We start from the raw sequence: 15,115 nt of genomic DNA, 5'->3' as shown, positions 1-15,115 counted from the left end.
TGCATTGGACAGTACCAGTACGACATTTGACTAATGCAAACAAGCTCTTTGTCTGTTGCTCAAGTTTTGAAATGTTTGTCGGCTATTGTTCAAGGCTCTTACGAAATAATTCGTCAAGTCAGGAAAAACCTATGTTAACACAGCCTGGTCTTGTCGAGACTAGTTCGGATAGATATACGTTGTTTCGTGCTTTAACAGTGTCTCTGCCGATTTTACAAGGGTGTTCGGCACCAACACAACTTTTTCCGCGTGTGGTCTAAGGGTCCAAGCCAACGACACTTCTGACGTGAAAACCTTCTATTCAAGAGGATTTGTTGCCTTGAAGTGGCTTTGGCTTACGTTAGTTCAGCGGCGAGCTGTTTTGAGGGCCTCGGTGGCAAGTGCGAGAGTGTCCGAAGCTTTGCAAACGCCATGAGTGCAGCCACGTATATCCTGTCCGAAAATCCCCAGTTTTAAATGAAAAAACACGCAAGGTGTCGCGAAAGGTCAGCCCACATCGCTCACGGCAATCTGCGCAATTGGCTACTTTCCTGCGAACTTATCCTGCCAGAACGACACGTTGTTTATTTACCGCCTGTCGCCACTAGCGTTTAACTTGTCACTGCCAAACATGCGCACTGTGTTTAAGTACGTGGATGGTAGCTTCCAACTTGGTTGTCATCGTGTATGGCAGTTAAAGGGTCGAAGGTCAAGAACAATGGCAGTAGAAGCTGTAATTGTCCCAGCAGGTGTCGCGAGGTTCACTAATGTCGAATTTGTAGAGTCAGATTTTGTCGGTTAACTTAACAGACGACGATCATTTTGCATTATCTTGCGATTCGTAGCACAACGTGACTCAGCTTATCTAAGACCTTCAAGTAAAACATTTTACCATGAAATATACGCCCAGGTAATTTTTTTGCGTTGGGAAAAGAGAAAAGGATCGAGGTTTAGAAAGTTGTTTTTTTCCCTTTTATCGCCTAAGTACGATAATACACAACAACATCGAGTCATGTTAGTTCATAGCCCCCTTACGTCGCGTCTGTTTGCACAGCAGTGGTTACGAAGCAGTCGTTTGACAATTTTCGGGTTCGCTTTGGTAGTAGTAACCCGAAATTAGTGAATCACCATGGCACAGATGGAACGTCACAATAGGCGTGTCGCTCGTTAAACCGATGCTCGTATACACAACTCAGCGGGGTGCCATTTTATTACAACAGACTCATTCAGGCGCAGATTAGGGGAGGCAAGTCGGAATTATCGTGCTGCAATATGTTTCAGTGCACCAGTTAACTCAGTACGACATTTAGAGAATAGTGTTGTGTTGGATGCGTTAAGAGATTGGTGCTGTAATTGTTGAGAATGTAAATTAAATGTAAAATTTGTTGATCCAGATATCTGAGCACGTAATGTAGTTTAGAGTTAGACATATGTCTGTAAATAGGAACTGTACAAAATTGGAATTACTGACGCAGTGAGAAAGTTTTGTTTTGAAATTCGTCGAAGTGCAGAAGAGGTCACATATTGCGTGACGTAACAATTCACGACTTGACCAGCTAATCTCATTTGGCCTCGAAATACAAGGCAATGCCACGAGATTGGTGCAGTCAGAATTAGAAATATTTTTCCTTAGATTAGTGACATCTGCGCACGTTGCATACAAACACAGCTTAATCTGTGGGAATTAACGCGGTAACTTAAGTGTCAAATGTGAAATGTTGCTGATTAACGGAAATGGACATCGGCTCCCGTTGACATGTTATCTTTCGGCATACTCATAAACAACATGTGCCTGGATTCGAAATTAGGACATCAACATAGCACAAGAGTTAATATGATTACTGAAGAGGCAAGCTAATAGCCCATTTCTTACTCGTGAGTCCATGAATCAATGCAACCACAAAAGTGGGCGTTGATGAGTTGCGGACAGATTATTTTAAATGCTAATCGAGGTTATGACCGTCACGGCTGCGACAACACGGCAGTGTCGCTGATGCAAAAACCAACTTATTTTCGTTGTTGACGAATCCGAGGTCACGAAATGTCGTAAGCGTCCCTGCAACTCGTTAAGCTGTGCGCAAAGCATAGCTAAAACGTTACGCTGGTTCGCTGTGTGCGCTCGCATTGGGATAATCTCGGTTACTACGCGGAGAGTTTGTATGTGTATGGCTCTTCCTAATCTGCGACACAGGTTATGAACTTGGCTGCGACAGAGCTTAGAGGCTCCATACGACTTGCGCAAGAGCTATAGGCAGACAACACGTGCCGTCACTGTGCACAAGCATAAGATGCACCTGCGCCATAAATCTCGCCAACAGTGCAACTGTGGTAGTTTGTCTTGACAGTTTGATTTGTTACCGACTATGCCGGAAGCTTGTAATGAGATGCCGATTCTAGGTTGTTTGGTGGTGCAATTGGCAGATTTGGTTGAAAAGAGGTTTCGCGATTGCTTTTCTGCAAATTTGCGAGCCGCAGTCAATTTGCTCGTATGACAGCCAGGTTCAGCTTGTTGGTGGGCGCGTCGCCACAATTGGCGGCTGTAGGCGTCAGATCTGTCACCGGAGTAGGTGTAAGGTGCGACCACGGTGTTGAAAATCGAAATTCCTTGCCATCCTGAGCAGCGGACAGTTCTTTGAAGGTAGCAACCAGCAATTTGCCACAAGAATTATGTGCTAAATCTTGAGTTACCAATGCGTTAAATTGCAATAAATGCGTTACTAAACCACGGAGTCCTCTCGTGTTGAAGTTGTTATCACTAAGATGCAAGTGGCAATTTAACTTGTGATCTGTTTTTTTAATGGCCACTCATGTTGCAATGCCTGTACAATGACGTAGGAACACATTGAACAAGCAGTGAAGTAATTATTTTTCGTTCTCGTAATCGTTTAACCATAATCGCCTTATCGCCGAAGGTAGGTGAACTTTTCACGCCCGGGCTAACAAAATAAACCAAGGAGACTGCCAGGTTAATCTTGTTTCACAGAATAATCTGCAGGGGATATTGTAAAGCTAATATGACAAAGAATTCCAACATTGTTTCCGCTGTCGGACACGCCCTTTGACAGATACAGGCAATAACCGCCACGTGCATAGATATACGAGACTGAACTCAATTCATGCAAAGTGCTTAGTCGGCGTTTCAATAAACAAGGATAGTCGTCAGCAAGTGCGGAATAGGCGTGCCTCGACTAGATTAGTGGTAACATTACTGAGCGTTCCGGCGCAAGATTATACGGTTAAATAGGCGCGAGCAGTTTATTCATGGTGTTATTAATGAAGTTGATTATGATGAGAATGCGGAGGGCTGTGCGGATCCCGGTACGATCGCAAAGCACTCGCCCGGTCATAATTAAAGCGACTTCAGTGAAACCTGCGCATTAGAGTCAGAGCCCAGTGATCACTACTACGTTGTGCTGCCTTGTGCAACGAGAGGAAGTAAATTTCGAGTGGCCTTATAAATCGTCGCACGCCATCCCGAATTAACCTCATTCGTGCGGCCTGTTACGCCCCGGCGGGTGGCAGACAGAATTCTTTGACCGCGAGAGCAGACGTTTGAATCAACGCTTTGCAAAATATAATGTTGGCGAGGTATTGAAGTGGAAATAAACATTTTTGATTCAAAATGGTGTGAAAGTTATGTATAACATGAGTAACAGTGGAGAAAGATCATTCCCAGCTTTAGTGTGGCTAAAGTGTTTGTTGACAATTGATTTTGCGTGGTTTGAAACCAGTTGGTTGCCACATAAGTGGTACGAGTCACAAGCGCCCAAGTGAGAGTGGCACGCTGTGTCACAACATTTGACACAGTGTGTAGGCTTAAGTGCACTTCAGACCTAATTTTGGATTGCGTCCGTTGTTGGTCACGTTTATTTCGCCGGGATATCATTTCTAAATTATACGGCAACAACTCCAAGATACGCATGGCAAGAATCAGTATGCAAAAGATATTTGAGTATCGATCCTGTAGGCTACTATTGCGTTCGCAAATTTTAAATAAGGTTCCAGCTTAATCTTTTTGTAAAAATCGCATTTTTTGGCTTTGAGTTTGCAATACTTAATTTTATCAATTTGTGTTTTGCAGCATTTATAGGCATGACGTCTATATCTCAAACCAGTAACGTAATGCTTCAGCACCTTAACGCAAACCATCAAAAAAACAAAAGATTGCGGCAAGTCGAGATCAGCGAACGCAAGGTGAAGTTTAACGACGTTTGTGAGAGCGGATATTCCACCACAACTTCCAGTGACGACGGTACTAATTCACCTCTAAAGCAAATGACATCGGACAAAGCCTTCCATCTGTACGCGGCCCCACACGGCGCCTATACCTCCCGGGTCGCCCACGGCAAACGCATGCAACATGTTACGGAAGCCCATCAACACAATTTGTGGTACGATCATCCGCAGCATCAAGAATACGTCGATCCCAGCTCTGCTATGACCTCAGTATCTATGACCCCCTCGCCAACACCGTCATTTACAAAATCAGACGACGACGCAAGTGGCTACTGCTACGTTGGCAACGAATTCGACAACCGAGGTTCATACTACGACCCCTTGCACCTCTCTAAAAATTGGAAAGCTTCTAGCAACTACAACGATGCTGATAGTAGCGAGACCGAATCGTTTCAGTCCGGAAAGCGAGGAATATTGAAGAAGCCGAAAACATTAAAACTCACAAAGACTCACAAGGACCTTCCACAACAACTTTCCCCTTACAACTTTCAATCTCACAGCACACAAGTCAGTCCCATTCGCGTTCCTGCGGTTTACCCGACCGAACACAAAACCCCATCGCCTCTGATTTCAAGTGATGGTTCGCGAAAGTCCGCATTTACCCCGGTAGTTCCCCGAAATCAGCGACTAACTAGTGGTAGCGATTTGTCAGATGTCAGCTCAAGTATTTTCACACCAGTCAAAGGCCCTGCTGTGGCCGACTACGTCATATCTACTGAGATCGACTTTGATGCAGACGAAGATAGTTTTCCAAGTGATCAGTCGTATGCTGCAAACACAACCCAGCCGATGCTCGAAACTCAGGAAACTTATCCAGGCCATCGCCATGTTCTTCAACGTCCTCAACCCACCGTACCAGCCCCGGTGCCTGTCCCGAGAGTTTCCAAAACAATCGGTGATCTTCAGTCATTAAAGATCCATGATAGGCGGACATCGGTTTCCACAGTGGGATCAAATGCCTCGAGCAGTCCCATACCCAAAGTCGAATCCCTCATCAACGATGCTGTTCGGATTGATGAATACTTGGAGGGCTGCAGCGCAAAAGAGCTCAAGAGAATTTTGCGAGAAAAACTTGATTCCAAAGACCCGAAATGCATCAAAGCACTTTCTGTACTAATCCCAGACACTGTTGCGAAGCAAGTTATGTCACACTGCGTCCGTTGCCACAAGGTGTGTTAAATGAAGTTTTTATATTTTTATACTTAAACTTACATTAGGGCCGTAAATGAATTGTCCAAAAGGTTACTTTATGTAAGCTTTGCATTAGTTGCATATTCAAACTGTAAATTTGCTTGTTACAGAGTTATAACCCGAATGAACGCGGCCGGTGCTTTTTGCCCCATCCCGAGTCGATGGTGTATAAATTGGGCCAGGATAACGAGGGAGCAAACTTCCAGTGTCAATGCTGCAAGACCGGATTTCGTCTCCTTAAAATGGATTTCTACGAGGAATCGACAAACTCACTTCTAACAGGTGGGAGTGTGCGCGATTTGATTACAGAGTGGCGGGCCGCCGCAACAGGTCTGATTGGCCGTAATGGTCCTAGCGACGACACTTTTTGGTGTTGATGACAAGTTGGAGGTGATAATGGCCGAATAATATTTACGAAACTTTCGTTTTTGGCAACACTGTCCGATCGGAATTCGCTTAATGCTTCTTGCCATCAGCCGGGAAGTATGCGGCATGTCTCACTACAAACCGGGTACCAGGGCGCACTAGTCTCGCAGAACACTTTTTAATAGCACCCGACCTTTAACCTAATTGGCGGAAAGGAGTGCCAATACCTTTTCAGTATAGGGGTAGACAGCAGGTGTTGGAAATAGGCCATTATGTTAATACGTCTATTTGATTTCCAGGTCACTGCTATAGTGGTCACCACACCACAAACCCGGAAAGTGTCGATTATCGAATCTCAGAGGGAGCTGCAAAGTCATGCGAGGAGAACGGCTGTGTGGAGTTTTACGTATGATGATCAACAACGCGAAAGTTCTATTTCCACCCAACCCACATGTCCCTACGGCGGTCGGTCATCGACGAAAAACCTATTCTCACACGATGCACTTCTCAATGGATATTTTAATTGCACGTTGTAGCAATAATAGATCGGAGATAAGATTGACCGAAGAGCTTTGCCGTTAAAAGCGCGGCATTAATTGATGTTTATGAATTTCTCACCGCACTCGTATTTCGTATTCGGTTGTTTTCAATGAGTAACTTGTTTTTCGTTCACTGCTGTTTATCTTCTTTATTTGCACACTGTGTTTCCGTCTTTATCTATGTTTCGAAATACTGAGAAGCATTCATTGCACCTGCCATAAGGCTCACAACAATCCACGTTCATTGAAATAGTTTGTTAAGTTTTGTATTCTTGCAAAAAGATTTAATATAATTAAATTTGCTTAAATGCTGCTCGGCAACCATTGGTTCGGCTCAAATTTGATATTAGCATCTTTAACACCCAGTTGCAATACGTGTGACCTTTACAGCTATTGTCAGCCTCGATTTAATAACTGGTTGACTTAGGCCACATCAAACATTCCGACGAGAGTTTATACACTGTTGTTCATTGTGTTTTTTTGTCAATACAAAGTGTTGATTACACATTTCTATTTTGCGAATAATATATCATATCGTTAGATGCCAAGTGGCACAGATGAATTTAATGTTCACAATAAAATTACCACTGACATTACTTCTTTGTTAGCTTTTTTTCTGAACTCAGCTTTGAATAGTGGTCTTGCACTTGCGGGTAGAGTTATGAAGAGAACAGAAAACCATGGTTATATGCACGCTTATTAAGGGTTACCAGACGTCCGGAATTTGGGAGAAAAATCTGTGTCCGGAGCAAAATTTAAAAAACAAACGTCTCTAAACGTCCGGAATCTACGTGTTTAGTTGCCTTTGTTACAGTAGTTCTCACAATTATTTCTTTACCTTTGAACTGTTATCTTTGCTGCTTTTGACGCAAGACGCATGAATTGAAGTCTATTTGGTGATACTCTGTTAAAAAAAGGACCGGATCTTGTAAAACTGACTCATTGAAAACAGAATCAGCGCTTTTTGTCTATGTGATAGTGTTCACAGGACGCCAGGCCTATTAAAGGCGTTATACCGAACTATGTAATGTGACAGGAATGGTATTTTACCTGAAACGGAATGTAAAACATACTATGTACCGCATTGTAACGGAAGTTTGGTGTGTTCAAAGATATTTGTTGAAACCGTAAGGAATTTTGCTCTCGCAGACCCAAGCTTAAGAGCAGTAACTGACTGAAGTTTTGTCGACAAGCGTTAAACTGAAAACCCTTTGGTCACGTGGTCAGTCTGGTATAGCAAATTAGTATAAATACGATCCAACGGTATCTGACTTTCTTTTCACCTATTTAATTTTCTGCCAACTTCTTGCACACGTTTTCACCGTTATAGCATGGTGTAATGTAAGCTTCGCAAAAATCCAACAATCCATTAGCGCTAATACTCTAATAAATGCATTAGGGAATACGTTGTTAGTACTTCATTCTTCAGGCACACGAAAAATCTCATGCAACACATTTTTGTACAACTGCGATAGTAGAAAAACATTGGGATTAACAATTTTCGCCTTGGCGTTTGTACAATGTTAGCCTTGGCAGTGCTTCAAAGCATGGCTCTACCTTCCAACGAATACCATTAAAAAACACGCAAGATATGTACATCTTATCCTCACATACATCACATGCATTTACGTCGGGGCGGGTAAAATAGCAATGTAGGAATAAAACTTGTGTAGATATTAGTACACATATATTGCCAATATTCGGAAATTGTAATAAGGAACAGTTGCGTATTGTACTATATTTTGCCTGCTTGAAAGCGAAAAAAGTAATTTAGTTCCCATGGGCTTGGTTTAAACAAAACGAAATCGAGGCGGGAGGCCCAAACAAAAATGGGAACCAATTGTGTTTTACGGATCATCACTCGTGCGAAAGAGCGCAGTTAATTGTGACAAGGTGGCAATCTTATGTTGGACTGAATGGGACGACTCCCACTTCGTACCATAGCTGAAGATGACACGGTTTGAGCGTCACTTTCGAGCCTTAGAAATGTACGTTAATAGCTTAAGGTGCGCGTGATGTAATGAGGCAACGTAAAGTGGCGTTAAGTGCGAGAAGACAGGCATCACCCTTTTGGCGGTCAATTCAAAGAAGTCTTGCTACTTGTGTGAACACGTAGTGGTAATAAAAGCAGTAACTTGTAAATCCGAGGATGAGGTTGTCAACAGGGCACTCAAGGCTCCACGCCGACGGCCCAATTTTAACTGATAAACCATCTTAGCTTTTCCAACGAGTGATCCGCCTCTTGCACGTGTTATTAGTCTCAGATTTGTTTTCGAGCATCACCAATAGCGTTTGCCTGCAGCGGTTAGTTCGGAGCCGAGTGGTTGTCGAGTAATTGCTCGACTCATTGCTGGTCGCCGTATTGTTGCTCGATTGATGTTCCGTCTGGAGCAAGCACGATCGACTTCATTCCTGAAGTGGTTTCCAATCGACGTTCAGTTGTTGTGGTTCTGTACGTCTTGGTGATGGTCGTAACCTTCGAAAACAAGCAATTTCCGTTCAACAACAACAGTTTGATTTGTTAAATATCCAAGGGTGTTACAATGTTCAAAATTGTCTTTGTTAAGTAAAGACAAAAAATATTCGTTTTTGCAAAAAAAAGTTCATTTTACTGTGCATCAAACTGTATCTTACTGTGCTGGTCAATAACATTGTTGCAACTTAAAGTGGGAGAATACCCAATGATATTACAATGATATAATAGCTAAATACTATAAACAACACTCGGATGTTTGCTGGTATGCAGCACAAATTTCCTAACAATTTATAATAGGCCACTTGAAGCACACGAAAGGTCAAGATTTGAAAATAGAAATTCAAACTTATTTTAACAAACCACTCGTAACAATTTAAATGTTTTGAAGGATGATTAGGACTGCGAAGTTCAACATGCAAATAAATTGTAAAGTGAGCATCAAAATAAATGTCAGGTTTCGTACAACTGGACTCGTTCGTAAACAAGTCACAAAACGTTGCCTTAAACCGCGGATGCGCCTAGTAACTTACACTTACGACTAAATGCGCAATTTATGTTGACATTGACATTAGGCATTCACACAAATTGCTACGACCAAACCCAATTCAGCACGTCGCGCCATGTCACGTGGGTGTGTATTTAGAACGTGGGATGTTAATAAACTGTTTTTAGGGACTGTTAGTACCCGGCACTGGAAGTCGACGGAAACGATTACCATTTCTCGGGATGGAAAAAGTGCGATCGTTTTGAAAGCTAATTCCCTAATGTTAAGATCTACGACACTAACGTGCTGTTTAACTTTCAGTTAATTCCCAGGTCCGCGGTTAGTCGATATTGGGCTTGGTCAAGATTTATTTGCAAACTATTTGCAAGTTTTGAAACGTCGCAGGGTTGAGAAAAGGCGTTAACTTAAGTTTAACTTTAAGCGAATGCATGACCTTAATTGGCGCTCAATGTTGCCAATCGCAATGATTACTGGATGTCAAAAATCGTGGTCGTAATAAGACATCTGTTGGCAACGGAAATTAAATGCCTGACGTTCTTAGTCCTGCTAGAGGCTATGATAGCTGTTTGGTGCACTGTCATCATTTCAGAAACAATATTATTTACGCGAAGAATTCTGCACAATTTTTTTGTGGTAAAACTGCAAAGTTGATTGGTGACTTTTTTTTCTAGTGCAGTAAATGTTTCGAAACATTTTTGCTTGTTTACTTTACCGTTTGTTTAATTTTTACGATCTTAATGTGCGGTAACTTGCAATCTGCGATCTTAATTTGCGGCAACTTGCACCAAAATACGATTTCACCAAAAATGTTGCGGATTTTGTGCGGATATGGGCTATGTCTCGTTTTAAAACCGGTTTACTCTAGTCCTGTCATTCTGTCAGCAAGTGATAGTGAGAACGATACGAAATACTCACTATCTGAGCTTATCGATAAAAAATATCGTAGAACACGAACAATATTTTTGGCCGACCCTAACGTTTATGTGCCCTGGAAAAACTAATTGAAAAGCGAATTTGCTGCATCAGGGAACTGGCGCCACGTCTGCAAACACTATGGCTGTGTTCTTCAAAGCCCGGCCGCCTCTTTTAAGTAAACGAAAAATTGCTGCGTGAGAATTTAAAATAGAACATTTTAAGGGATAGGAGTACTAAGGGCGTCATTGTAGTGGTAAATTGCAGTTTTTTATTACATTAATTCAGTGGGCGCTCGTCGTACTGTTAAGCTTTTGCAAAATACCTGCATAGTCGTTGCCTACAATAACTGATGGAAGTCAATTGAAATAGTAATTGACATAACATTCTGAAGTCCAATTGACAGCCTTTTTACAGATTTAGTTGCGTTTTATGCATGTTATTTGAAATATTCTAAACCACACTAAAACAATAATTTTGGACAGAAAAGCCTAATATGGAAACTCTATCTCGTACCCCTTATTTGGTGTTTTGCACCCCTAGGGTATATACGTACCCCCAGTTAAGAACTTTTGCAATATTAGTTAGTACCAACGTCAGATGTGTAGTTAACTGTGTGGTCCAATTATAATTTGTCATGACCGGTAGATTAACTGATAAAATTTGTAATAATCTAAGCACCAAACCTAATAATTGATCTCACGCCCTCCAAGACAACGCGATTACGTAAACTTTGGCGTTGTTTCAAATCGATTTTTAGCATTGTATTTTAAATGGGGCTTTTCGAAGGTGTGATCCAGTAAGACCGGTACCAAATTGCCTAGCCACAGACGTCACTGACCGGCCTCGAGGAGATGCAAATGTCCACAACAGGGTAATTATTTGGGCGTCATTCAACCCAACGCTTCGGTTTCAGTGGTGTGAAGTAGGTGGGCGGGTGTAACTATTGGTTGGGTAACGGCGCGCGGAGAAATAAAGTTCCCAGCATACCAAATATAACGCCTCCTGCTATACGGTAGTCGTTTTATAATTGCAGGGTTTTGACAACTTCTATCGGATCTGTTCAGGAAACTTTGGCCGGTTTGCTTAGTTCAAGATATAAGAGGTTCTTTCCAAGCGGATGTCGCTGCTCTCTGTGGCCGGTATGCAGTTATAATTGTGCATTTCATGATGGACCAAATCTTTGAAAAACTAAAAACTTGAAAGCCTACCAATGCCGGGATTACTAACATAAACACATGAAGTGGTCTGGTCAATGCGTCGCTTTTGTTTCTTAATGCCCGACAGCCGGCACAAAATAACGTCGTAGTGATATTGGCCAAAGCTTAGTTTTTAATGTAACATTTACATCTTTAGAAGAGCATGTGTACTCCAAAAATGTATTTTTATTCTTTCTGTGATTGTGTGATTTTACTTACATCGACATCTCCGTCGGTTGTTTCCTCGACATCAGTAAACACCTGGGTGTCTTGTGAGACGTCCTTTCGCACATCAGTGTTCATGTATTCCTGTGGGTAAGGATTCACGTAGCCTACTTCTGACTGTGGCTTGCTCGTGGTCGACGTCTGAGACGAATAACCCGGCCCAGTGGCGCTGCTAGTGGACGTGTTGTATGAAATCACTTGCACCTGTTGAAAATACACGAAGTTTAAAAAAATGGCTGAGGTTATTGGCGCTTTAGCGCGAATCGCATATGTATCATACAAATATGTTCAATTATGATTACTGTTGAATACATTAGACAGGATGTTAACATTGAAACCACACAATCCTCTTCCAAAAATGTATTCTTTAATATCATGCAAACCACGCAGTTAGCAACAATAAACCACAGAACAACTAAACAGAGTCACGCTTCTCTAAAAAATATTTGTCCCAGTAGTTATGTCACACCTGTTCAACAGAAACTGAAAACATTCTTTGTTACTGACCGAGCATCATGCTTTGTAACAAACAAAGGTTAAACCATTTTAACTTTTCGGGATAATCAAAAAACGCATTCCACAGTTAGTTTACACCACTGGTGTCCCCCGTTATGTGTAACTGCACCAAGGCGAATATAAGAAACTTCCATGCCAGTGTAAAATACGAAATACAAAATAAAGTCGAAAAACAACATTCAAACATAAACTGTGTTTTGTTTACCTGAAGCGGCGATCCACACTGTGAGAAGAACATTTTTTGTGGTTTAGTTTTTGTTTCCGTTTAGTGGATTGACTTTATTTTAAACTTCGGTTTTATTGCTAAGATTTAACTATACTGCTTTGGTGGTGATTTTACCTCTATACGCTGACTGTTTTCGGCCAACTTTGAAAGCTCCTCTTGCGATAACCTTCCGTCGTATTCAACCGTCTCAACCTCAGGATCGGTCTGGCCATCTTTGTGAATGTACCTTAACGTTGAGTTCATTTATTGGTTGTATTCTTAACTGAAAACCGTAATGCATTTTTGCGCAATATTAGATGTGTACCTTGTGACCCTAGTCTTAGTAGCAGTTTTGGTTTTCGTTTCCATTGATGGTTCGTGTACATGGCGTACAGTAGTTGATATCTAAAATAAACAGTTATTTTTTTACACTATTAACATAAAAAAACATGGTTAACGAAATCAGTCAATATAATGGTATAAAAACATGCAGCCAATACTATACCTTTGTTCCACTATCGTCCGACACGTTGGACACATTTCGACTTCTGTTAGCTTTCCTTACAGCTTCCTCCAAAGCAATCTGCTCCTGTATCGCTTTCATGTTCTCTTCATCCAGGAAGATGGCTGAAAACAAATACTAGTTACAAAAAAGTCATTTTAACATACACATCTATTTTCAGAACGTGAAAAGAAACGAAGTAATACATACTCAATTACTCATGGTGGACATTGCGTAACATTACAAGATTAGTTTTTACCTGATGGTGGCCTGGATCCCACTTGTTCAATCTTCATAGTAGCATCCCTCGGTGGTCCAGTACCAGCTCTGTTCTGCGCCCTAACACTGTACATGTAAGTTGTATCTTCAAGCAGATTCTCCACCAGCAGGGAACGGTAATGACCATCCGGAATTTTGATCATTACCGGCGGTTCTTGTTTTTCGCTATCATCTGGCAATAAAAGAGTCAGATTAAAACTCTAAGCAACCTTCCGAAATGGCAAAGACTCGCAGTTCTAACATCTGTATAACGCTCTTAAACTGTACAAAAATATTACAAAAGAATAAAGTATTTTCTTTCAGTTCTGTAACTAATCAGTATTATGGATTTAGATTCAAAATATCTATATTGCGTATTTACACAGCCAAAGTTCAGCAAGAGTTTGACATATTTTCGACATTCCAATGACATTTGGTATACAAGGTAGATTAAACCTTATAAGTATATTTTACCAGTTGGTTTGTAAACGACTTCATAGCCGACGATTATTCCGTGCGTTACAGCTGGTTCACCCCACGAACAATGTAGTGAAGTGGGGGAGAGAACTTGGAATGCCAGACGATTAGGTGGTCCCGGTACTGAAATATAATGGCGGGTTAAAATACGAAAAAATTACTTATGTAAAAACAGAATACCTTTGCCTGGAGTTTTGCAGCTAATAACAGCGCTGGAGGCTTGCTGGCCTCCGTCACCTAGAGCTGAGACGACAACTGCATATACGGATTCAGGCTGAACATCAGCGACATCGAAACTGTGTGTGTTGGCTGGAACTGTGTAACGACGTGGCTCGTCTGCATCTCCTGCTCGTTTGTACGAAACCTGGTCCAAAGCAACATAGGAGCGTAATTGGTAATTGTTCAGCAGTCAAAGTAAGGCGATGTTTGTCTTGGCTATAGTGTTGAGGATTTTGTTGCTCAATACACAATCACGCACGAACTGAAACACCACAAACAGAGTTTTGCGGACACATACTGCTGCAACACATGTTTATCGCACAGGAATATTCTTATCAGACTTCCATGTAATACATATATGCACTTACATATCCAACAACATTTTCCCGCTCTTATGTAAGTACAAATTTGGTTGCGAACACACAAAAAAATACTTACGAGATACTCGTGGACTGTGGCTTCCTGTGGTTCCCACGTGACAGAGAAGCTCGTTGCGCTACTGACGTCAATGGAAACATTCTTTGGTGCAACCAAACGAGCTGTGATGAAAATCGAAAGTTAATTGTGGGTGCTGTATAAGACATAGCTATTCTGTTAACCACTATTTTGCACTTAAAGTAACAACTACTAATTAAAAGATAGACATAAAAGCATAATGCAAACTGGCTAAATAGCCACAGTGCAAAGACCAAAGACGTATAGAATTCCTGATCAAACCTACCACTGAAGAGACCCTGGTTCGTCAGATAGAAAGCAACGACGTGGAAACAACCAAAAATGTCAACTTCTTCAGGTGTGTTTGTAACTTTTGGCGTTATTTAACAACAAGCCATTAGTGATTCTGTTTTTGTTTTTTAGACGTGTGTTTACTGGTTGTAAATTTTGGTATTATTGTGCGTTTGGAATTTTTGTTGTTGCATGGTGATTTTTGTTGTTTAGTACACAAATTCAACAAACCGACAAAAAAAGTTAGTGTACGAAAAATAAACCACATAGCAAAACGAAAGTAAACATATAAGTTTAGTGAGGTTTAGTGGAATAGTTGTTAGATACAATCTCGAACAGTAACACTTTTTTAATGGTAAAGTAAAGTATGTAGCTTTTCTAGGTTATTTACAAAGCACACAGTTAGTAATACAAAGGTTATTTTCGACTGGACGAAGCTCGATGTTTGCCTGTGAAACAAAATCGAATTAACGAAAATGCAATGTTTTTTATGTTTTTTATTTTAAAAATTGCATTTTCCAAAGCAAAGCGGCGCTACAAGTGTTCACCTGGGCTCGAATCCTCGCCAGACGCTAAAATTGCAA

At 41.3% G+C, this 15,115-nt stretch overlaps 2 protein-coding genes across 2 annotated transcripts in view; one reads left to right on the top strand and one right to left on the bottom strand.

The window, feature by feature from the left end:
- Window positions 1–4,026: 4,026 nt before the first annotated feature.
- Window positions 4,027–6,907, top strand: LOC145205216 (uncharacterized). The gene is made up of 3 exons (XM_080077887.1): window positions 4,027–5,385; window positions 5,517–5,688; window positions 6,072–6,907. Exons 1-3 carry the CDS (start codon window positions 4,072–4,074, stop codon window positions 6,182–6,184), a joined length of 1,599 nt encoding a protein of 532 aa, XP_079934013.1. The 5' UTR covers window positions 4,027–4,071; the 3' UTR covers window positions 6,185–6,907.
- Window positions 6,908–7,626: 719 nt separating this feature from the next.
- LOC145205217 (uncharacterized) overlaps window positions 7,627–15,115 on the bottom strand; it is a 51,772-nt gene continuing 44,283 nt past the window's right edge. Inside the window, exons 73-81 of the mRNA XM_080077888.1 lie at window positions 14,244–14,344; window positions 13,767–13,950; window positions 13,584–13,709; window positions 13,111–13,302; window positions 12,855–12,976; window positions 12,675–12,754; window positions 12,485–12,596; window positions 11,623–11,832; window positions 7,627–8,787 (exon numbers count right to left, since the gene is read on the bottom strand). Coding sequence (XP_079934014.1) covers window positions 8,656–8,787; window positions 11,623–11,832; window positions 12,485–12,596; window positions 12,675–12,754; window positions 12,855–12,976; window positions 13,111–13,302; window positions 13,584–13,709; window positions 13,767–13,950; window positions 14,244–14,344 — 1,259 coding nt within the window. The 3' untranslated portion in view covers window positions 7,627–8,655. The remainder of the gene's footprint in view (window positions 8,788–11,622; window positions 11,833–12,484; window positions 12,597–12,674; window positions 12,755–12,854; window positions 12,977–13,110; window positions 13,303–13,583; window positions 13,710–13,766; window positions 13,951–14,243; window positions 14,345–15,115) is intronic.

Source organism: Phallusia mammillata, chromosome 8 (assembly GCF_965637545.1).
Source record: "Phallusia mammillata chromosome 8, kaPhaMamm4.hap1.1, whole genome shotgun sequence".
Taxonomy (NCBI): domain Eukaryota; kingdom Metazoa; phylum Chordata; class Ascidiacea; order Phlebobranchia; family Ascidiidae; genus Phallusia; species Phallusia mammillata.
This window is presented reverse-complemented; position numbering and strand designations above follow the sequence as displayed.

Excerpts from the sequence above, each read along its gene's own strand:
- LOC145205216 (XM_080077887.1), top strand. The coding sequence starts at position 4,072 with ATGACGTCTATATCTCAAACCAGTAACGTAATGCTTCAGCACCTTAAC. Across the intron at positions 5,386-5,516 it reads ACTGCGTCCGTTGCCACAAG|AGTTATAACCCGAATGAACG; the intron begins GTGTGTTAAATG and ends TGCTTGTTACAG. Across the intron at positions 5,689-6,071 it reads GACAAACTCACTTCTAACAG|GTCACTGCTATAGTGGTCAC; the intron begins GTGGGAGTGTGC and ends TTTGATTTCCAG.